The sequence below is a fragment of the Palaemon carinicauda genome, chromosome 24 (genome assembly GCF_036898095.1).
Source record: "Palaemon carinicauda isolate YSFRI2023 chromosome 24, ASM3689809v2, whole genome shotgun sequence".
Taxonomy (NCBI): domain Eukaryota; kingdom Metazoa; phylum Arthropoda; class Malacostraca; order Decapoda; family Palaemonidae; genus Palaemon; species Palaemon carinicauda.
The window spans coordinates 80,968,968-80,991,840 of record NC_090748.1 but is presented as its reverse complement, the minus strand read 5'-3'; the positions used below and the strand labels follow the sequence as shown (position 1 = coordinate 80,991,840).

The 22,873-nt window shown below is 46.7% G+C and overlaps 1 protein-coding gene across 1 annotated transcript in view; it reads left to right on the top strand.

Moving 5' to 3' along the window:
* The window catches only part of Cpsf100 (cleavage and polyadenylation specificity factor subunit 2), a 200,073-nt gene that overhangs the window by 1,111 nt on the left and 176,089 nt on the right, over positions 1 to 22,873 (top strand). Inside the window, exon 2 of the mRNA XM_068348239.1 lies at positions 22,812 to 22,873. This exon is cut by the window's right edge and continues 108 nt beyond it. Within this exon, the coding sequence (XP_068204340.1) occupies positions 22,833 to 22,873 (41 nt within the window). The 5' untranslated portion in view covers positions 22,812 to 22,832. The remainder of the gene's footprint in view (positions 1 to 22,811) is intronic.

Below are 22,873 nucleotides of genomic sequence, written 5' to 3'. Positions count from 1 at the left end.
TTTCACCCCCGTAGTTCCTAGAATTAACTGTAGATGACGTTTTGATCAATTCATCAGCACTTTAGCAACGGCCTACTGAACTAATCGGCAGGTGCGATAATTTGAAACTACCCAATCGAACCTCGCTTAAGACGGAAAATTACCAGAAGTTTTTTTTTATCCAATCAGAATTCAGCATTTCCAGAATTTGAACAGGGTAATGGGAGAATCAAATGTGGGTCAGAGATGCCTATTCTTAGTCCCTGAGACGCAAAGATGGCAACACATCACTCTGAGACTAATGAAGTTCTACCTGATATAATACTTGTGAATAATTTCATAAATTGATCAATCCAAAACTGCTGAGGATTATGAAGTTTACCCAGCAAAAGGAGTTTACATCTTATTCATAAAAGATATGACTCCTGGGTGGTGTTGGTGTGGTGCGTTATGTTTACGATGTAAAATCAACGGATAATGGCAAGGCCACGTTTTTTGGCATTGTTCAAATAGTTCATGCCGAAGATTCTGGTTTTAGTGACTTTGAGTAATGTAATTCCTGCCATATGTAATTCAGTTAGTATATTGTATATAATGGGGTGCATGTAATTCATTAGGAATAGAGTAAAATTTCTTGTTACTTGTAAATTTGATTTCCTTTATGAAAAATGATTGTGTTACCTTGCCAGGAGTGAAGCAAACACAAGGTAGGCTTAGAATACAGCAGCCTAAGGGCAGTTGCATGGGGATGTAAGTTCTCCCGATAGGTAAGGACACAGGTCTTAGGTCTGGTTAGGTGAGGAATCTTATCGATTATTGTTTGCTAAGCTACAACCCTAGATGGAAAAGCAGGATGCCATAAGCCCAAGGGCTCCAACGGGGAAAATAGTCCAGTGAGGAAAGGAAATAAGGAAAAAATACAAGAGAAATTCAAGAACAATAATGACAATAAAATAAATTTTTAAATATTTAACTTAGCCGGTGAATATATAATAGCTGCAACTCTGTTGCTCGACAGACACATACATAAAAAAACTCGCGAGCGATCGCTATGCAGGTTGCGGGTGTGCCCACCAGCGCCAACTGTCGGCCAGATACCACTCTCGGATGTAAACAAAACCTTCAATTTCTTCTCTGTCGACGTGTCGACAAGACGTACTTTTACTCGCTGTTGAACCTGGAGTTTTTCCCATCATATTTGGTGAAGTACTTTAATTTGGTTTGAGCTTTCGCAGTACAGGTGTTTTTCTTCAATAAATCCTTGAACTCGTTTTTGGATAGATTTAATTTTTTATGACAAAGAGAGTATGTACTATCTTTGACTTTTAAATGGCCGACCCTTCCCTTAGACGGAAGTGTGTTTAGGCTTTTAGCAATTATCTTATCACGTTATAAATTAATTATAGATTTTCCTCTATATATTTTATATCTCACCGCCTTTATTAGGCCTCTTCGATTAACTTTCCATTTATAATAAACATAAAAATAAATTTTAATGATTTGTTTATATGCGACCTTTCCTGAGAGTAGGCGGTCCTAACTTGGAAACCGAAGTTAAACAACGTTGAGCCCTTTCAATCGTAAATAGCTTTTAAAGAGCTAATGATTTAAAACTTTTTAAATGAATATTTTTTAATAGATATTTTATGAAAGATTTTCTTTGAATAGTCTTCATACTGTTTCAAAGATGAACTAACGTTTAGTTTATTTATGCTACGCAGTTTGCGCTCTATCATTACGATAGAGAGAGAGAGTATCACGGTTTCACTTTGCAGAAAGAGTAAATCGATTCTGACGTTTTGTTCATTCTTCTTTCAAAGCTTAAATGTTTTAAATTCTATTTTAAAGGAACTTTTTAATTAAAAAACCTTTCAGTTTTTTCCTTTGGTCAAATAACATGTTTTTTTTTGACGAAACGTAAGTGGGCTCTTCTCTTAGGTGCGAAATCAATAGAGAGAGAGAGAGAGAAAGATAGAGACGGAGGGAGAGAGAGGAGAGAAAACGTTCCGTTCAAGCGGGTAACGTTGTTCTCCAGTTACTCTCGTCCCTAGTCTCTGTACGGGGAGAAAGGATAAAACGTTTTTAGTTTTTTATTCTCGTCCCCAGGCAATGTACGGTGAGAGATTGAAAACGTAGTTTTGAATGAACTAGTGTTTAGTCTCTTCCCCTGCCACTGAATTTTTTATCTTAAAATATGTTTACTGTTTTTTGCTGGTATTAATGTGCTTGCATTATACGACTGATTTCGCAATTACTACCTTTTGATGAGGGTAGAATTGCGTGCTTCAGGTAGAAATCAGTAAAAGTTTCGATTTCAGTGAAATAAGTGCAAAACAGAAAATTGTAGTGATAAAGTGATATTGCGCAAAGTGTTATCAGTGTTGCGACCGAGGGTTCGTCTGTTCGTGCCTGTCGTTCGCCTAGTCCGGGACCTCTTGCAAGCTCCCAAGCCCAGGGGAGAAGTAATGTCATACGACTTATGGGTTCGAGAGGCCTTGATCAGCGAACAGACGTTCCCTCTATGGTATCGGGTGTATTTTACCAAGATCACCCCTACCATAAGGCGAGAGAGACGATTTTCTCCTCGTCATCCGAAGGCTTTTCGCATAAGAAACCTGAAACAAGGTTTCGAGGCCCTTAAGCGAAAGTCAGTCCTTTCAGGACAGGTCCAGCGTCCTGGTTGTAGCCATTAGGACAGCTCTGACCCTATGCAGTCATCGGAAGACTGCTCGCCGCCTAACAAAAGCGTAACACAGACTCCGAGAGTCTTTTTGTTGGCAAGGTTTTGCGGTCACAGACGTTACCCTCGTCTCTTACCACAACCATTTCCGTTGATCCTAAATGGGTTGTACGGCAAGACATGCAGAATAAGCTTGCCTCCCTTATGGAAGACTATTCTGCCGATAAGTCCGTTGAGCCTAGCCGTTTATCTCATCGAGATCCTGGCTTTCAGCCACCCTAACGTTCCTTTGTGCGTCCTGTTGACGTTGGCGTAGCTAAGTCACGTCAGTCAGGTTGTTTAGAACCACACTCGATGCGGTCTCGTGTGGATTTTCAGCCACATTTGGACGTTAGGCCACTTGCTGATGCTCCTGTTGACGTTCAGGACGTTCGCTAACAATCGGAGTTGACTTGTTTTGACGCTGAGCGTCAACCTCCGCATTCTAGAGTTGTTTTGACTGCTCATTCTAGGCGGTCAAATCAGTCTCGAGTGGACGCTGTGCGTCCTCACGCACCTGTTGTTGTTGACAGTTCACAGACTGTCAAGCAGTTACATGACGTTGCGTCCTGGTCTCACGCACCTGTTGTTGTTGACAGTTCACAGACTGTCAAGCAGTTACATGACGTTGCGTCCTGGTCCGCTACTAATGCACCAGTGCGTGTGGACTCTGCTTGTAAAGCATTGCCACCACGGTAGGTCTCTCCCTTGCTTGAGACTCAGCTATTATCGGACAAGGTTCCTTCAGATGAGGAAGTTGCTGTTCCCCCTCCTACTGATATTCCCTTGAGGACTCTGTCAGACGGAGAGGAGCCTAAAGCTGCTTAGCCCTCTATGGACTTTAAATAAATCATGCTGATTTTTAAGGATCTTTGTCCGGATCTTTTTGTAACTGCTGCTCCTCGTTCGCCTAAACGTCAGAGCTTACACTAGGCCTAGCTACTTCGAAGCCGTTGTTTTATAAGCTAGTGCTCTCTCGCTCTCCTAGAGAGCTTTACGTTTGCTAGGCGACTGGTTTATCACCAGGAGGAGTTTGGGGGATACAGCCTTTGCTTTCCCTTCTTTTCAACTGGCTTATAGAGCGAGAGTCTGATATGACACGAGAGAAGTTCTCGGCTTGGGAGTTCCTGCCTCTGCCCAGATAGACTTCTCAAACCTCATAGACTCTCCCTGGCGCCTGGCCATGAGACGCTCCAAGATTTTACAGGTCAACTTCACAGCTGTTTTCGAGCCTTTGAAGTTTTGCTGTACAATTATGTCATGCATAAACAAGGCTTTCAGGGATGGCTCCAATGATCTGACAGCCACGTTCTCTGCAGGAACAAGTCCCTCAGGGATGGCTCCATGATTTGGCAGCCATGTTCACTGCAGGAGTACGTAAGAGGCAATTGCGCTCAATGTGTTCATTGTCAAGACAAACTTCACGATGAAGTCTTCCAGGCTGTCTTGACAGCATTTATGGAAGGCGACTGGATGGTCTCTCTTGACCTTCAGGAGGCATACTTCCACATTCCTATACACCTGGATTCCCAACCGTTTCTGAGGTTTGTTTACAGGAATGTGGGGTACCAATTTCGAGCTATCGGGGATCCGAGCCTCCCTGTTTTTGGACGACTGGCTTCTCAGAGCATCGTCCAGCCTTCACTGTCTGCAGGATCTACATTGGATGTTGAGTCTGGCCAGGGAGTTGGGACTTGTGGTCAACCTAAAAGTCCCAACTGATCCCATCCCAGATTATTCTATTTTTGGGGATGGAGATTCGCAGTCAAGCCCTGCTCGAAGTCCAACTAATGCTGAAAAGAAAACGTTTATTCAGTCAGGAGTTGGAACAGTCTCGTAGGGACTCTCTCATCCCTGGAGCAGTTTGTCTCACTAGGGAGACTACCCCTTCTGCCTCTCCGGTTCCATCTAGCCTCTCACTGGAACTAGGACAAGACATTAGAGACGGTATCATTCCCAGTCTCCGAACCAATAAAGGCATGCCTGAAATGGTGGGACAGCAATATCAGTCTGAGAGAGGGACTATCCCTAGCAGTCAAGAACCCAAACCACGTGTTGTCCTCAGACGCGTCGGGTTTGGGTTGGGTGCGACTCTGGACGGTCGGGAATGCGCTGGTCTGTGGACCTCAAGTCAGAAGAGCATGCACATCAACGGCAAGGAGCTATTAGCAGTCCACTTGGCCTTGATGATATTAGGAAGCGTCTTCGAAACTAAGTGGTAGAGGTCAACTCAGACATCACCACAACTTTGGCGTACATCTCCAAGCAAGGAGGCACACACTCCTTCACGCTGCTCGAGATCGCAAGGGACCTTCTCTTATGGTCTAGAATTCGAGGCATCTCCCTGTTGACGAGATTCATCCAGGGGGACTTGAACGTCTTGGCAGACTGTCTCAGTCGGAGGGGTCAGGTGATACCCACGGAATGGACCCTCCACAAGGACGTGGGCAAGAGTCTTTGGGCTTCTTGGGGTCAACCAACCATAGACCTCTTTGCCTCCTCGTTGACCAAAAGGTTACCAATCTTTTGCTCTCCAGTCCTAGATACAGAAGCAATCTACATAGACGCGTTTCTACTGGATTGGTCTTTTATGGACTTATATGCATTCCCACCATTCAAGATAGTCAACAAGGTACTGCAGAAGTTCGCCTCTCACGGAGGGACAAGGTTGACGTTGGTTGCTACCCTCTGGCCCGCGAGAGAGTGGTTCACCGAGGTACTTCAATGGCTGGTAGACTTTCCAAGAAGTCTTCCTCTAAGGGTAGATCTGTTACGTCAGCCCCACGTAAAGAATGTCCATCAAAGCCTCCCCGCTCTTCGTCTGACTTCCTTCACACTATCGAAAGACTCTCAAGAGCTAGAGGTTTTTCGAAGGAGGCAGTCAGTGCGATTGCAAGAGCTAGGAGAGCTTCTACCATTAGAGTATACCAGTCGAAGTGGGAAGTCTTTCGAGACTGGTGCAAGTCAGCATCTGTGTCCTCGTACAGTACCTCTGTAGCCCAAATCGCAGATTTTCTTTTACATCTGAGAAAGGTTTGCTCCCTTTCAGCTCCCACGATTAAGGGGTACAGGAGCATGTTGGCTTCGGTCTTTCGACATAGAGGCTTAGATCTTTCCAACAATAAAGATCTCCAAGATCTCCTTAAGTCTTTCGAGACCTCTAAGGAACGTCGTTTGGCAACTCCTGGATGGAACTTAGACGTGGTCCTAAGGTTCCTCATGTCAGACAGGTTTGAGCCATTACATTCAGCCTCCCTGAAGAATCTCACCCTCAAGACACTTTTCCTAGTGTGCTTGGCTTCGGCTAAAAGGGTCAGTGAACTTCATGCCTTCAGTAAGAACATCGGCTTTTCTATAGAAAAAAGCCACTTGTTCACTTCAACTTGGTTTCCTGGCCAAAAATGAACTGCCTTCTCGTCCTTGGCCTAAATCTTTTGATATTCCTTGCTTATCAGAGATCGTAGGCAACGAACTGGAAAGAGTATTATGTCCTGTTAGAGCTCTTAAGTTCGATTTAGCTCGTACTAAGTCATTACGAGGGAAATCTGAGGCATTATGGTGCTCAGTTAAGAAACCTTCATTGCCTATGTCAAAGAATTCTTTGTCATATTTTATCAGATTTTTTTAATACGAGAAGCTCATTCTCACTTGAATGAGAAAGACCGATGTTTGCTTAAGGTTAAGACGCACGAAGTTAGAGATATAGCAACCTCCGTGGCCTTCAAGCAAAATAAATCTCTGCAAAGTATTATGGACACGACTTCTTGGAGAAACAAGTCAGTGTTCGCGTCATTTTACTTAAAAGATGTCCAGACTCTTTACGAGGACTGCTACACACTGGGTCCATTCGTTGCAGCGAGTGCAGTAGTGGGTGAGGGTTCTACCACTACACTTCCCTAATTCCAATATCCTTTTAATCTGTCTCTTGAAATGTTTTTAATATTGTTTTATGGGTTGTTCGGAAGGCTAAGAAGCCTTTCGCATCCTGATTGATTTGGCGGGTGGTCAAAGTCATTTCTTGAGAGCGCCCAGATTAGGGGTTTGATGAGGTCCTGTTGTATGGGTTGCAGCCCTTGATACTTCAGCTCCTGGGAGTCTGTCAGCATCCTAAGAGGATCGCTGGGCTCCGTGAGGAAGACAGACTTACAAGGCAGAGTAATCGTCTAAGTCAACTTCCTCACCAGGTACCTATTTATTTTGGTTTTGTTATATTGATAACTGCCAAAATGAAAAAACTCTTAGCTTATACGCTGTAAACATAATTAACTCTGGTCTCTACCCACCTCCTTGGGTGTGAATCAACTATTATATATTCACCGGCTAAGTTAAATATTTAAAAATGATACAGTATTTTAATTATAAAATAAATTTTTGAATATACTTACCCGGTGAATATATAAATTAAATGACCCTCCCTTCCTCCCCAATAGAGACGCAGTGGGATGAGAAGAAATTGAAGGTTTAGTTTACATCCGAGAGTGGTATCTGGCCGACAGTTGGCGCTGGTGGGCACACCCGCAACCTGCATAGCGATCGCTCGTGAGTTTTTTTATGTATGTGTCTGTCGAGCAACAGAGTTGCAGCTATTATATATTCACCGGGTAAGTATATTCAAAAATTTATTTTATAATTAAAATATCATTTTTGATATGTAAACCATAAAAACTTGAAAATAACAAGAGGATAAAAATTTCAAAATAATGAAAGGAAGAGAAAAAAATAGAATAGCTTGCCCGAGTGTACTCTCAAGCAAGATATCTCTAACCCAAGGCAGTGGAAGACTAATGCACAGAGGTTATGGCACTACCCAAGACTAGAGAACATTGGTTTGATTTTGGAGTGTCCTCCTCCTAGAAGAGCTGCTTACCATAGCTAGTCTCTTCAACCCTTACCACGAGGAAATTAGCCACTGAACAAATACAGTGAAGTAGTTAACCTCTTCAGAGAAGAAGAATTGTTTGTTATTTTCAGAGGTCAAGTGTTTGAGGAAAGAGGAGAATGTGTAAAGAATAGGTCAGACTGCTCTGTGGATGTGTCGGCAAAGATGAAATGAGCCGTAACCAGAGAGATGAATTCAACGTAGTACTGTCTGGCTAGTCAAAGGACTAAATAACTCTCTAGGGGTAGTATCTCAATGAGTGGCTGGTGCCTTAGCCAACCTGCTACCTATTGGTTAGATGGTGTTCCTGTGTAGAGGTTTTGCAGTACGACAGCCACTGCTACAAATGACTAGAAAACAGGGAGGAAATTTCTATTTTCTATGTCTACAGAAAGCCTTGGTACTTCCAGAACACAAGAAATACTGCCAGATCTTTGCTCAGACAGCATCTATAACATTATAATGCTTCCAGAAGATATACAAAGGCTCTGGGGATACTAGTGTTAGTATCCCCTCACAACTCCAACGTATCTCTGATCTTAGTCACCAGAAAACAGGACATTTACCATATCGTTTTCCACTAGTCTTATGTGTGAGTCATTGTAAGTACTGTTTATGGTATCCTGTCACCAGTTAGACATATGTGCAAGGTCTCCACGCGTATGGTCACGAACCATACTTCCTTTCACTCACACCTGATTCTCCATAGTCAATGAACAAGAGTGTGAGGATGTCAATGAGGCGAGTAATGGTCTAGGCTGGCTGCTATTTCTAAAAGAAGAATGAATAGATGGTGTCATGAAGAAGTCCAGGAAGTCTGATCGATAGGAGTCATGTATGTGTGACTCCTCGTGGGAGAGGCAATTCTGTTCCAGAAACCTCCCTTCTTGAGTGAGTGCCAAAAGTTGTCCCACAGCCGGAAAAAACATCAGCACTTGGAGTCATGTGCCGATTGGAATGAATGACTTCGCCCTTTTTCCCCCCTTCCTGGGTGATTTTCCTTAAATGGGAAGAAACATTGGTACATATGATCTCTGCACAGGTGTTATGTCTCATACTCGCAAACCTAACTGACCGCTGCTAGTTCACCCAAAGATGTTGTTTGAAATGACCGATCTGACGTTCCTCCTGTTTAGGTCTCTTCCTGTCGATGCGAGGAGGGTATGTATTGCTCTGAGGACGGTACTTATCAGGAGGAGCGGTATGTACGGGGATCGTACCCAACATAGAGTTATTTTGGTACCTAGTTCCTCCTAGTTCTGTACAGTACTCTGTCTTCCGAGAGACTGAGTGCTGGTCCATTTATCAGGAGTTGGGTGACGCCTTCTCCATTTTCCTTCGGAGGGTTCCATAGGTCTTGGTAGACAACCAACAGCAGTAGGATCCTAGGGGATCAAACGTCCAATGAGTAGTGAATGAGACATTCTTGTCTCCTAGTCCTAGCCACCAGCCATACCATGCTGAAAACACTGCTTCTTGTCTAATCAGTGGAGTTGGACAAAGGTTGACCAGGTTATGACTTAGATAGGTAAGTGCAGTTGCTTTCAGATTCACCAAAATATACGCTTCATGGAACTGAACTTTAGTCTCAGGGGACTGGTTACATACTACCATTCAGTGCTATGCCGACATATTGTAGTGAGATTTTTTGAGTGCATAGAGCTTTCTGGTACTCCAAGGCCAATCTTCAGCATGGTATCCACAATCTCTTCTGGACTGGATAGTGACAAGGGGCCTTCTCACTGGTCCTCATGTTTCAGTCATAGAAGGTAACCTCTTTTGACTGTTCTGCATGTGCTTACTAGCATCGAAACGCCTCATCACTTATGTGCTTTCCGTGCGGGAAGAAGTTTCAGCTGTTCCTTCTCCTTCTGGAACCTAGCACTCTTATTGGCGATGGGAAGATATGACCCCGTCCTTTTCCATGATCCTGGACGATTGACAGATAGAACTAAGGTGTACGCCCTCACCTTCTCCTGTTACCTCATCTGCTCCTGTTTTTTCTTTTTTGTTTGTTGCCTGGCCATCAGATGTGCCCCTTTGAAGAGGAAGAGCATTTAGTCAACAGGCACAAGAAAACTGATCAGGCCAAGTCTGAATGAACATTGACCGTTCTTCTTCATGGTTTTGTGTGAAGACCAGTGTTGTACAAAAATACCCCCCTTCCCCGCAATGGGATTCTGTACAAGGGACAAGAGCTCATACGCCTACTTCCATCACTAATTTCTTGTGAGATCAAACACATACACTGCTGGTCAGGACATTTGCAGCTACGCTTGTCACGCTCCTGCTTCCCGTGCTAAGTATCATGTGAGACTAAGCTACTTGTCAGGACATTAGCAGCTGTCCTTGCCTCACTCCTACAATAGGACATTCTTAGAAAGATTCAGTTACACCATGCATATGGTACATACTGATAGCATTTCCACTTTAGAAGATGATCCTTGTATGCTAGGCAAAAGGTTTGTATTGGGAAGACTTCTGTGTATGGGAATATGTTTCGATATACGGTACTGTATTTTACTAATCAGGACTTTTACAACCTGGGTTATTCCCAGGAAACTGTGGTGACATCAATGCTTTGAAAAGAGTACAAGGAATGTTACCACTTGGGTAGATGACCTCAGTAGGTTCCCGCCTTGTACGCAAGACAAGAGGTTTCGTATTGGCAAGTCTCTTTCCCAGAGAATATGTTCAGGTACCTGGTAAAGGTGTTCTAATACTTGCTATCATGAAACCAACCATGCACACCCTTCTGCAAGATCGGAGGTGCTGCTCTCATCTCCTTTCCTCTTTGGAGGGCCCCAGAGATGACAATTCATCAGAAGGAGCTGGGTGGAGCATATGATCAGCAAGCTGTGTGAACATTTTGATGATGACAGACTGTCCTGTTCCAGCTGACCTATCCCACAGTGTGATCTCCACCATTCAGGCCTTCCATGTCGTTACTAGTCTCTTTGCGTCCTGTCATTGCTTGTGGGATCTCGGCGTGATCAGTCACTATTGTACAGACCTTGCTACTTGCTATTCTTACATCTTGCAATCTGACAATTTGCAATTGGATCTCTCCCCCCATTCTTTAGTGACTGGCATTACATAACTCCTGACTGCTGCTTTGTTCCAGCTTTTCCAGTCCACAATATAAGAGAAAGAGGAACCTATGATTGTTCTCATTGCTTGTACATACTATGAGTATCTTCCCATCTTGAATGCTGAGGTCTCTTTGTGGTCTTCATGGAAACTTTCCGATTGCATACTCTCCCCTTAAGACAGGATTTCCTGCTCTTGTTCTTCATGATTGTCGTTCCCCATAGGATCGACCGCAAGTCGCGATCATGAATCATGTAATTAGAAACCACAAAATCTAATTGTTCCGTAACTGACATACAAACCACGCTATTTAATAGGGGTTATTACTTTCGGCGTAACTGAAATGACGAGCCAATAGAATTTTAATGAGGGTTTACTACCCCACCGCTAGTTAGCGTGGGGTAGGGAGGGTAGCTTGCTACCCCCCTCTCACACACACCTGTGCTTGAGCTCACTTTGCTCTCGGCTCGGGTGGTAGTCGGACGTGTCCGCTCTCACCCTCGCCTCTCTGACAGCCATTAATGTCTTTTTGCTTTCTCTCCTACAGGTTTGTGTGTGAAGTTGGCCTCTGCGAACATGCGCAAATATCCTGGATTACCCGACCGCCCTTGTGATACATTTATGTCAGCGGTCGAGACGGACCCTCACACCCTTTGTCCTTACTGTAGGGGCCAACGGTGTGATAGTAGTAATAAGTGTGGTGAGTGCAAGGAGTGGTCTACTTCCCAGTGGGAGAGGTTTTCTTGGCAACGGAAGAAGAAGTCCAGGCGGGATATTTCTCCTTCGAAGATTTCTTTGCAAGGAGAAAATCCCAAGGACTCTTCATCCGTTGCCCAAACCTCCTCCGAAGCTCCCACTCGATCAATTTCTTTCGAGAGACGGTCGAGTGGTAGCGTAGACTGTGGTGAAAGGTCCTTCCTTATACCTTTCCTAATATAAATCTTCCAAATATACTAGAGAAAGATAAAAGCATGGAATGCAGAGGTTACAACCCTCGCGCGAACACCTTGTAGGTGTCGTGTATTAAACAAAGGCGTGTGTAAACCACTATTCACAGGTTGTCTTCCATTTAGATAATCCCTTCATCAATGGGGAGGGCCGTGACAGGCCCTAGATAACATGGTTGAACTCCCCAACGACACCTACCACGCGCGCCCTCTAGGACATCCTTCTGCAAGAACATATGGCTTGGCAAGTAAAAAGAGGGGTGGGGTCCGTATCAAATAACCGGGAAGGGTTTCACCGGGCGTCACAGGCCTCTTCCCAGAAATAGATTTTTCCTTCGTCAAAATCCCTTTTCTGGGGGGCCTGTGACGGCCGGTGAGAATGTACCAGAGAATGCCTTCCAAGCCCAATAAATTAATAACATAATAAGGAGAAAACAAACACCATGTAAGGCAATAATATAATACTGTAAGTAAACATAAATCATAAACTAGCCATAGGCATAGGGGATGTAATGCTAAAATAATATGAGGACCAGGGATCACCTGAGTGTCCCGTCGTGAAAGGAATCAACCTTACATGTCTAAGCATATCTAAACTTTACAGGAATGATAATTACAATAACAGTTAAATCATAACAATTAAACATGGCAAAATAACTTAGGGCTAACGAACCACCCAGGAGAGTGGCGACGTGGTGTGAGAGGTGGTCAGGAGGGAGGAGAGAAGAGATGGAATAAAGAAATAATCAGAGATTAATGGGGGGAGATAAGACTCCCCGCTGCAACCGTAGGGTATTTAAGGGCCTGTAAGTTCTTTAGATAGTGGCGTTTGAAAACCATAGGAGACTTCCAACCCGTGTATTTTTTAAGGTCATCAAAGTCCATGTTCTGGAAGTAATTGATAGAGGTAGCTATTGACCGTATATCATGAGCATGGGGAAATGATTCCGGGTTAGCATGTTTAATGAAGTAGAGGATTTGTTGTCTGATACCTTGAATGGTCAAAGTACCACCTTGTTCCCTGATAAATAAGGGGCCAGACGAGCGGGTGGCAGATCTAGCTAAAAAGGTCCTGAGAGTAGTGACTGGACACAGCGAAGGATCCTGGGGAAGAGAGATGATCTTCCAAGGGGACCACCTATTTTGCGGGTCCTCATTTTTTGCTAGGAAAGCTCTGTCTGGGGTAAGCAGTACTTCGCCTGTAGGGAGGAAATCTATGTTTTCCGGGTTACGTGAGAGCGCTGCTAGTTCTGAGATTCTAGCACCTGAGGCCATAGCTGATAGAAATAACGTCTTCCTAAGCAGAGTGATATAAGAGCAGGACTCGTTGTCAGTGTCCGACGCGAGTTTGAGGACATTGTTCAGAGACCAAGAGACTTTTTGTGGCCGATCCAACGGCCGAAGCCTAGCACATGCTTTTGGAATAGATGAGAAATAGGAATCAGCTAGATTAATGTTAAACCCAACCAGGAATATCTTCTTCAGAGCTGACTTGATGGTAGTTATAGTGCTAGCTGCCAAGCCCTTGTCAAATAAGAACCTAAAGAACGAGATGGCTAAATTCGGAGTCATACGAGTGTGGTCTGAATTCTTTAAGAAACCTGCTAATTTCTTAACAGCCGAATCATATTGACGAATTGTCGAGTCCCTTTTGTCCGCTTCGATGAAGAGAACGTTTTCCGGGTCAATGTTTGCGTCTTTATGAGCTGCAAACTTCATGAAGTCCACAAAGTTAGGATTTTGGCTATCCTTGAGGAATCTGACACAGTCTGTGTTTGAATTACTTGGGTTAGTTTGGGGAATGGAATCCGGAAGGGTCGGAGTTTCAGCTCGAGGAGGAGAGGAAACCAACTGCTCTTTGGCCAGTGAGGTGCTACTAAGGCCACTGTCCCCCGGAAGGAGCGTAGTTTGTGCAATACTTTCATTAGAAGATTCACTGGTGGAAATAGGTAAATCTTCCTCCAATGGTTCCAATCCAGGGTTAATGCGTCTATGGCATAAGCCTGAGGGTCCATGTTTGGTGTCACATAACAAGGAAGTTTGTGATTCATCTGAGTTGCGAATAGATCTACCTGAAGGCCCGGAACCAGCCTGAGTATCCACTGGAATGAAATTATGTCCAGAGACCATTCTGATTCCAGTGGTTTCATCCTGGATAGTGAGTCCGCTATCACATTCTGTACTCCCGCTAGGTGGGTTGCTGACAGGAACCAGTTCTTTTCTGCTGCCAAGGTGAAGATAGTGACCAGGATCTGATTCAGGTTGGGCGACTTGGATCCTCCTCTGTTGATGCAGTGTACTACGGCTGTGCTGTCTGACACTACTCTGATGTGGGTCGACCTCGGAGGAGAGAGCCTCTTCAGGGTCAAGAACACTGCCATGGCCTCGAGAACATTGATGTGGAAGTGTTTCATGGCGGGTGACCAAGAGCCCTGAAACATCTGACGTTCGTAGTAACCCCCCCATCCACTCAGAGACGCGTCTGTATGAATTGTCACTTGTGGGGGTGGGAATTGAAGAGGAACCGATTTGGAAAGGTTCTTCGATTCGGACCATGGCTGTAATCTCATTTTCAAGACAGAGGGGATTTTCGAGACCTTGTCTCTTAAAGGTACTGTGGCTCTCTTTCTCCAAACTCGATTGATGTCTTTGAGTTTGGCTTTCAATAGGCGATCTGTTACTGAGGCGAATTGCAGAAGGCCGAGGATTTTTTCTAAGGCTCTTCTGGACACCTGCCTGTGTTTTAGAAAATTCTTGACCTTGGAAGCTATTTCTCTTACCTTTTTGGGAGGTAGAACCAGCTTGTGCCGTGCAAGGTCCCACTGTATGCCTAACCATTCGAAGCGGTCTGATGGAAGTAGGCGGGATTTTTTGGAGATTGACCCGAAATCCCAGGTTGGCGAGAAAACGAAGTACTTTCTTCGTAGCTCTGTTGCACTCCAGGGCTGACCGAGCCCAAATAAGCCAATCGTCCAGATAAGCAACGATCTGAATCCCTTGGTTCCTGAGTTGTTCTAGCACCGTCTCTCCCAGTTTCGTGAATATCCTGGGTGCAATGTTGAGGCCGAAGGGCATGACTTTGAATGCAAAGGCTTTCCTGCCTAGACGGAAACCTAGGTAAGGAGAGAAGTTTCGAGCTATTGGTACGTGATAATAGGCGTCGGTAAAATCGATAGAGGTGGTGACGGCCCCACGGGGAAGCAGGGTACGTACCTGAGAGATGGTCAACATCCGGAACTTGTCGCAGAGGATGTAAGAATTTAGCTTTGACAAGTCCAGGACCACTCTCAATGCCGACGAGCCTTTCTTCGGAACTGTGAACAGGCGGCCTTGGAACTTCAGCGATCGAACCCGTTTGATTGCTTTTTTCTGTAGTAACTCGGTGGTGTACTCTCTCAGAATGGATGTGGGTCTCTGGAAGAAGGTCACTGGTGGAGGAGGGGAACCTTGTGACCATTTCCACCCCAAGCCTTTGGAGACTATGCTGTGAGCCCACGGACTGAAGGTCCAACGGTCTCGAAAGTGGTAAAGTCTCCCCCCTACCGGAACTATATCATTGCGAGGGAGTGAATCTAGGTTCTTTCCCTCCTCGAGAACCCCTTGTCCTAGGTCCGCCTCGTTGACGGAACTGTCCTCTAGCCCTGTAGCTACCTCTCTGGTGTCCACGAAAGGGACCTGAGGGTCCGTAGCTAGGGATGTATGCGGGTGAGGGCATCCAAACGGGGTTGGGTTGGGTACCTGGGGGAGCAGTGAGGTAGACCACCTGTTGAGGGTGTTTCGGCTGTAGAGGAGACGAAGCAGTGGGAGACTGTGAAGACGAGTGGGCAATCGACGATTGTTGGTAGTGACCTCGGCTCGTCTTGTAAGGGGCAAACCTCTGTTTCTTCCTGAAGAAGTTTTGTTTTTGCCCTTCAACCCTCTTTTTGGCAGTGAGGCCCCACCTCACTTGCAAATTTTGATTTGCTCTCGCAGCGTCTTGTAGTACCTTGTTCACCTCCTCCTGAGGAAAAAGGTTCTTACCCCAGCAGGGGGAAGCTATCAGCCTATTCGGTTCATGCCTGATCGTGGCCTCAGAAAGAACGTGCTTCCTGCAACTAACCCGAGCCGAACAAAACTCGTGTAAGTCGATTTGGAAGGACAGAGACAGGTTCTTTGTGAATACCCGGAACATGGTCTCGGTCGGGTAAAGTGAGGTTAGGGACTCCACGGAGGTAATGGAGTGGAGAGACCTAGCCAACCTATTCCGTGCCTCAAACTCAGTCTTGAGAAGAATATCTGGTAATTTAGGAAGCTTCTCGGAGAACAGATTAGAGGCACAGTCTGGGTCTAACTTCCCTACTGTGAAAGTAGCGGGGGCATCATCCCAGATAGTAACGGTACTCGGAATGAGCATGGAGGTGGGATCGGTCTCTTTAAGAGCTGGCATGGCAGAACCTTCTTTGATAGCCTGCTCACCGGCCGTCACAGGCCTCTTCCCAGAAATAGATTTTTCCTTCGTCAAAATCCCTTTTTTCCCAATCTCAGGGTTCGAGAGATGGCGTTGCCTCCCCTAGCGAGGCAGCTCCACCTCTTCCCCCGGGGGAGGATTTAAATGTTAATGTAACTGATTTATTCCAGCTTTGGTCTTCCTTGGGGCTCGAGGGTTCGCCCTCCAAGGAAGCCTTGATTGACATCATCCGGTTGGGTGCCGCTGTCAAGCAATCGCCTACTTTGGCAGAGGTTGATCCTCTGTCTGTTGTCGACGTTGTGGTGTCAGAGGTATCCAATGCGGTATCTCCTAATACCTCTGCAACTTCTCAACTCGCAGTAGCTGAAGGCTTAGTTTCTCCGGGTTCTGCTCAACCTACGAGGGAGAAACTAAGTCCAACAGTCTCTCCTGCTGGTGATTCTCTCCCTCGGGGGAGTTCACTCACAGAGACTCCTCTTCGGAGGACTGCAGAAGGTCAGCTTGCTGACCCAACGGCCCCCAGAGGGCGTATACGTCGTAAGACTCGCCTTCTTCTTTGCCGGAGAGGCCTTCCTTCACCTTATAAGTCGGTGAGGAGGCGTCTCTTTGGTTCATCATCGTCGTTACAGTCCGCCGCAGAGGAGCCTTGTCATCGATCTCCGACTGTTCCTGCTACGACCCTGGACCTCTCTGCAGATCGTTCGCGATCCCCTTCGGTGGAAGGTCGTCCTTACAAAGGGCACGCCGACCTTCCACCTGCCAGACCAGCTGACCTGCCGTCGCCGTTCCTGGCAACTGATGCGCTTTATGCGCCAACCAAACCTGTTTTCAAAAAACAGGCACCGGTCCCTTCGGGGCAACAAGGGCGTACGCGCCAATCAGCGCACATGTCCCTTACGCGCCAACATTCTCCTGACCTCATTGAGGTTTTGGAGATAGCGCGTCAGCGCTCACCTGCTACTGCTGTTCCTGAGATAGCGCACCAGCGCTCACCTGCACGCCAGCGCTCATCTGCTGCCGAGGTTTCTGATAAAGCGCGCCAGCGCTCACCTACGCGCCAGAGCTGACCTGCGCGCCAGCGCTCACCTACGCGCCAGAGCTCACCTGCGCGCCAGCGCACCACTGCGCGCCTTCAACCTACTGCGCACCAGCGCTCTCCTGCGCGCCAGCACTCACCAACGCGCCAGCACTCGCCATCGATCTGCTCGCCCACGATCTTCGGATCTGGGTGCGGTAGAGAAGTTTAGGACTTCCCCTACTCGCCAACGCGCCATCCCTCGCCAGCGCGCAATCGTGCGCATTCACCTACATGCGCCCACGCCCATCTCCAACAGCAGCTACGCATCGCCAGCCGGATGTGCGCCCACAAGAGGCATGCCAACGAGTGCAGGTTCCAGCTGCGCGCCCGCGCGCAAGGGATATCTCTCTTACACGCGCACGCCCGACGACATCTTCTGGGGCGCACAATCTCTCGCCTGCACGGGCTCTTCATCCTGATCCAGCGCGCCTGCATGCGCGCAAACATTCGCCCTCGCGCGCGTGAACGCGCAAACAGCTTCCTGCGCACTCTCCGATATCTCCTGCGCATGCTTCTACGCGCCATCGCAATCGCCCTCGCGCGCATCAGCAGTCTCCCGCACGCACGCGCGGCATCAGTCTCCCGCGCGCGACCCCGGGTATTCCCCATCGCGCTCCCCAGTGTGATCGGTAATATCCTCCCACGTGCGAGGCTGCAGGACAACGCGCGGCAATGTCGCCATCGCCACCCCCCCCCCCCCCCCAAGCGCAGGACAGAGCACTCTCTGGTAGGGGGGAAGGTTCCAGAAAGGTCCAGGGACATTTCTACTTTGTCTTCTTTTTCTTTTCAGGCGAACTCCCCAATGGAAACTCCTCCCAGGGATCGGTCGATCCCTGTCCCTCCAGAGGGAGTGTCTGATAGCGCAGCCATCAGTCAGCAGCCTTGGTTTGGGGCACTGATCGGAGCGGTCACGCAGGCTGTCAAGCCTTTTCTCTCTGAATTGGGCCACAAATCCTTGGCTGCGTCTACTCCCCTTAAGAGAAAAAGAGGAGTTTCGGACGCGGTGACTTCTCCTAGGACTAAGCTATCTCCTCGTAAGCCTTCGAGGCAGGCTCCCTCCCCCCCAGACTTTTTCTCCCTCCCCTTCGGACGAGGGGAGTCACGTGAGGTGAGATGTTCCCCCATCGCACCAATGAGGGAAACCCCACCTCGCGCTGAAAAGTCTTCTCGGGTAGTGGCGGAGAAGAGCCTACCTCCGTCGTTGTTGGAGTCCTGCATCTCTCCCAGGAGGGAGTCGAAGGACTCCAAGACAGTACTGAAGTCCTCGTCAAGACCTAGAACGGAGCCAGCTAGTCACTCAGAGAACGTCCGCGAGTCTCCCCAAAAAGAGCCTTTGGGGACAGGAGACTTCGCTGCTAGTCCATCCGGAGGAGAGCTGCAGGAGTCAGAACATGCATTTTGGCAGGTTTTGACCCTTATGGGGACACTCAATGGGTTTGCTGACCCAGAGATTCCTCCTCGAGAGGGCAAAGACACGATCTTGGACCGAGTATTTGGGACTCAAAAACCCTCTAAGGCCAGTGCAGCTTTGCCCTGGTCTCGGGGGGTTAAGAGTTCAAGGGACAAGATCGCAGTCCAGCTCTCTGAGCTAGCCTTCTCCAGCCGATCCAGTGCCGGCAACAAGCTTCTCCCACCTCCTCGCGTGCAGCAGGGGAGATACTTCGAGATCGTAGAGGAGCCTTGTTTAGCTCCTCCCCTTCACCATTCTTTGTAAGAGCTTACCAGGGAGTCCCTCTTGAGAGGCTCTCCAACCGGCAGGTCTCATTCTCGGCGACTGGGATCCTTAATCAGGAGAAGGTTGCGAAGTGTGCCATGCAGGCCACTTCATGGCTGGATATCTGGTTAGGAACCTTAGGTATCCTGATACGTTTGGAGGATTTATCCAAAGAACGTACCAGGAAAGCTATGGAGACCTTTCTACTCTCAGGCACTCGCACGATCGAGTTTCTGGCCCACCAAGTATCGAACTTGTGGGCAAACACCATCCTGAAACGTCGGGATGCGGTGTCTGAGAGGTTCCATCAGAAGGTCCCTAGCACCGAGATAAGCAGGCTCAGACATTCTTCCGTGATGGGAACGAACCTGTTTGAGCCTAAGGACGTGGAGCATGCTGCTGAGAGGTGGAGGAAGTTCCACCAAGACTCCCTCTTACATAGGGCTTTGACATCCAAGTCCTATAAGATTCAGCCTAGACAACAAGGAATACCAGTTCAAGGTGCTGTGTTTCGGTCTCTCCACAGCACCACAGGTTTTCACCAGAGTGTTCACCCTAATATTGTCGTGGGCACACAGGATCGGCATCCGTCTCCTCCGTTATCTGGATGACTGGCTGATCCTAGCAGACTCAGTGTCATCCCTTCTTCAACACCGAGACAAGCTTCTGGGACTTTCCCAGGATCTGGGGATCATGGTAAATCTCGAGAAGTCCTCTCTGCTTCCCACTCAAAGACTGGTATACCTAGGCATGATTATAGACACCAATCTCCACAAAGCCTTCCCATCAGACGACAGGATAGCAAGGCTGAGGAAGGTCGCAAGACCTTTTCTCAGACGAGAAGAGCTTCCAGCCCAATCGTGGTTACGTCTCCTCGGTCACCTTTCATCTTTGGCTCGTCTAGTTCCCAATGGTCGCTTCAGAATGAGATCCCTCCAGTGGCAACAAGTCCCGGTGGAATCAAGGTTGCGATTCCCCCGGACGTCATGATACCTATGGGACCTGCGGAACTGACGGACCTCCAGTGGTGGGTGACAGACGAGAACCTGCGAAGAGGAGTGGATCTTCTCGTCCTCCCCCCGGATTTGATGCTGTTTTCGGACGCTTCAAAGAAAGGGTGGGGAGCCCACGTTCTACACCACAGGACCTCAGGCCTGTGGTCAGAATCAGAAAAGTACCTCCATATAAATCTTAGAGATGAAGGCCATTTTCTTGGCCCTTCAGCAGTTCCAACGATACCTGGCGGGTCACTCGGTGGTGGTGATGAGCGACAACACCACAGTAGTGGCTTACATCAACAAGCAAGGAGGTACCTTTTCGAAGGAGCTATCCCATCTTGCAGTAGAGGTATTGAGATGGACCGAAGTTCACTCGATTCCACTTTCGGCACGTTTCATAACATCTCTACCTCCCCTGACGACGAATCCAGTGTCATTGAACTCCCTTGCCATGGGATTGGCAAGGGGGTAAGCCCTTCGGGCAGAAGTCTAGACCCTGTTGAAGAAGGTTGCTCTCCAAGAGATCCTCGACGGATCCCCAGGCTTCTTCAGTCGACTCTTTCTTGTAAAGAAGGCGTCTGGAGGCTGGAGACCAGTCATTGACCTCTCAGCTCTGAACAAGTTTGTCAAACAAACTCCATTCAGCATGGAGACGGCAGACATGGTCAGACTAGCAGTAAGACCGCTAGACTTCATGTGCACACTGGACCTAAAGGACGTGTACTTCCAGATCCCAGTCCGTCCGTCTTCAAGGAAGTACTTAAGATTCAGCCTAGACAACAGAAAGTACCAGTTCAAGGTGCTGTGCTTCGGTCTCTCCACAGCACCACAAGTCTTCACTAGAGTGTTCACCCTAGTATCATCTTGGGCACACAGGATTGGCATCCGTCTCCTCCGTTATCTGGACGACTGATTAATCTTAGCAGACTCGGTGTTAACCCTTCTTCAACACAGAGACAAACTTCCGAGACTTTGCCAAGATCTGGGGATCATGGTAAATCTCCAGAAGTCTTCACTGCTTCCCACTCAAAGACTGGTATACCTAAGTATGATTATAGACACCAATCTCCACAAAGCCTTCCCATCAGATGACAGGATAGCAAGGCTGAGGAAGGTCGCAGGACCTTATCTCTGACGAGAAGAACTTCCAGCCCAATCGTGGTTACATCTCCTCGGTCACCTTTCATCGCTGGCCCGTCTAGTTCCCAATGGTTGTCTCAGGATGAGATCCCTCCAGTGGCGACTCAAGTCCCAGTGGAATCAAGCGTATGACTCCCCGGACATCCAGATCCCCATGGGACCTGCGGAACTGACGGATCTCCAGTGGTGGGTGGCAGACAAGAACCTACGAAAAGGAGTGGAACTTTTCGTCCTTCCCCCCGGATTTAATGCTGTTTTCGGACGCTTCAAAAAAAAAGGGTGGGGGGCCCATGTGCTGCACCACACGACCTCAGGCCTGTGGTCAGAGTCAGAAAAGTAACTCCACATAAATAAGGCCATTTTCTGGCCCTTCAACAGTTCCAACAGTACCTGGCAAGTCACTCTGTGGTGGTGATGAGCGACAACACCACAGTAGTGGATAACATCAAGAAACAAGGAGGTACTTTTTCGCAGCAACTATCCCTTCTAGCAGTAGAGATACTGAGATGGGCCGAAATCCACTTTTTACCACTATCCGCACGCTTCATTCCGGGCAAAAGGAATGTGCTTGCCGACAACTTGAGCAGAGCGTCTCAGATAGTGAGTACCGAGTGGTCTTTGGATCAACTAGTAGCCAACAAAGTCCTGACTTTCAGGCTCCCGCTGTACTGTTCCCCATTCCCAGACCCCAAGGCTCTCTGGCAAGATGCTTTCCAACAACGGTGGGACAACATCGACGTTTACGCCTTTCCCCCATTCTCTCTGATGAGGAGGGTACTCAACAAGCTACCCTCCCCTACCCCCGCTAACTAGCGGTGTGGGTAGTAAACCCTCGTTAAAAATTAATGGCTCGTCATTTCAGCTACGCCGAAAGTAATGCCCCTATTAAATAGGTAAGGTTTGTATAGATAGGAAAAATACAAATTATCTACGAATTTGTCATATTCATATCTAGCAAAAAAATTACTTTTAGGTAAGAAAAATCTTCATTTGATTGGAGGTCTACATTAGGTCTATATAGGGTAGTAATCCCAAGTCTTAATATTAATTATCAAGGGAGAAGATAGAATGTGAAAAACACTCGTTTTCAGGATAAATCGCCCTGACGTTGCAAAACCAAAGGTCAGAGGCAAAAATCTTATGTCCTAAGGCACCTTATTAAGTGGTATGATTGTCAAAGTCTGTCCTTATGAAATGCTTAACAAGCAGATACGCTCTTGCAAATACGACAAAACTGTAGAGCAAAATCCCCTTTTTTTTATTCACTAGAGATACTGTACCTGTACTTTGTACCCTGAACTTGTGTGTAGTCAAGGGAGAGTTTTTGTACCTAATCATTTGGAGAGAGTCTGAAATTAAGCTGGATACACATCATGACATCTGTAATGTGATATGTTCATCCAAAAGAAATAGTCTTTCTTTCTGTGTATTCATATTAACTTTTTTCTCATGTAAAGTGGATAATATTAATCACCTACCTTCCCAGAAAATTTAAAAGTAAAATAGCTTAGTTTTCTTTTATTTTTATTTTACTGTATTAAAGTTATTGTGAATTATTTACTTAAGTTTTTTTTATATTTACTTGGTTATTTTTATTAGGGCCTTGATATTAAATTATTGTTTTGATTGCTATACTTTAGATTTTTATGAATTAGAGTGCGTATGTTATTTAATGTGATATACATAGATTATTATAAACTGGAGTGTTTATTGTATTTAATATGTAGTACTTGTTTGTGTTTCACTGTTTATTTCTATTGCACGGTTTATTTATATATCACTTTATACATATGTACATTTAATCTCTGTTGTTCTTCTAGGGGGCTTGATCACTTTACTACATGACGTCCATAGTAAAATTTGAAGGGGTGTGGGGAGTTGG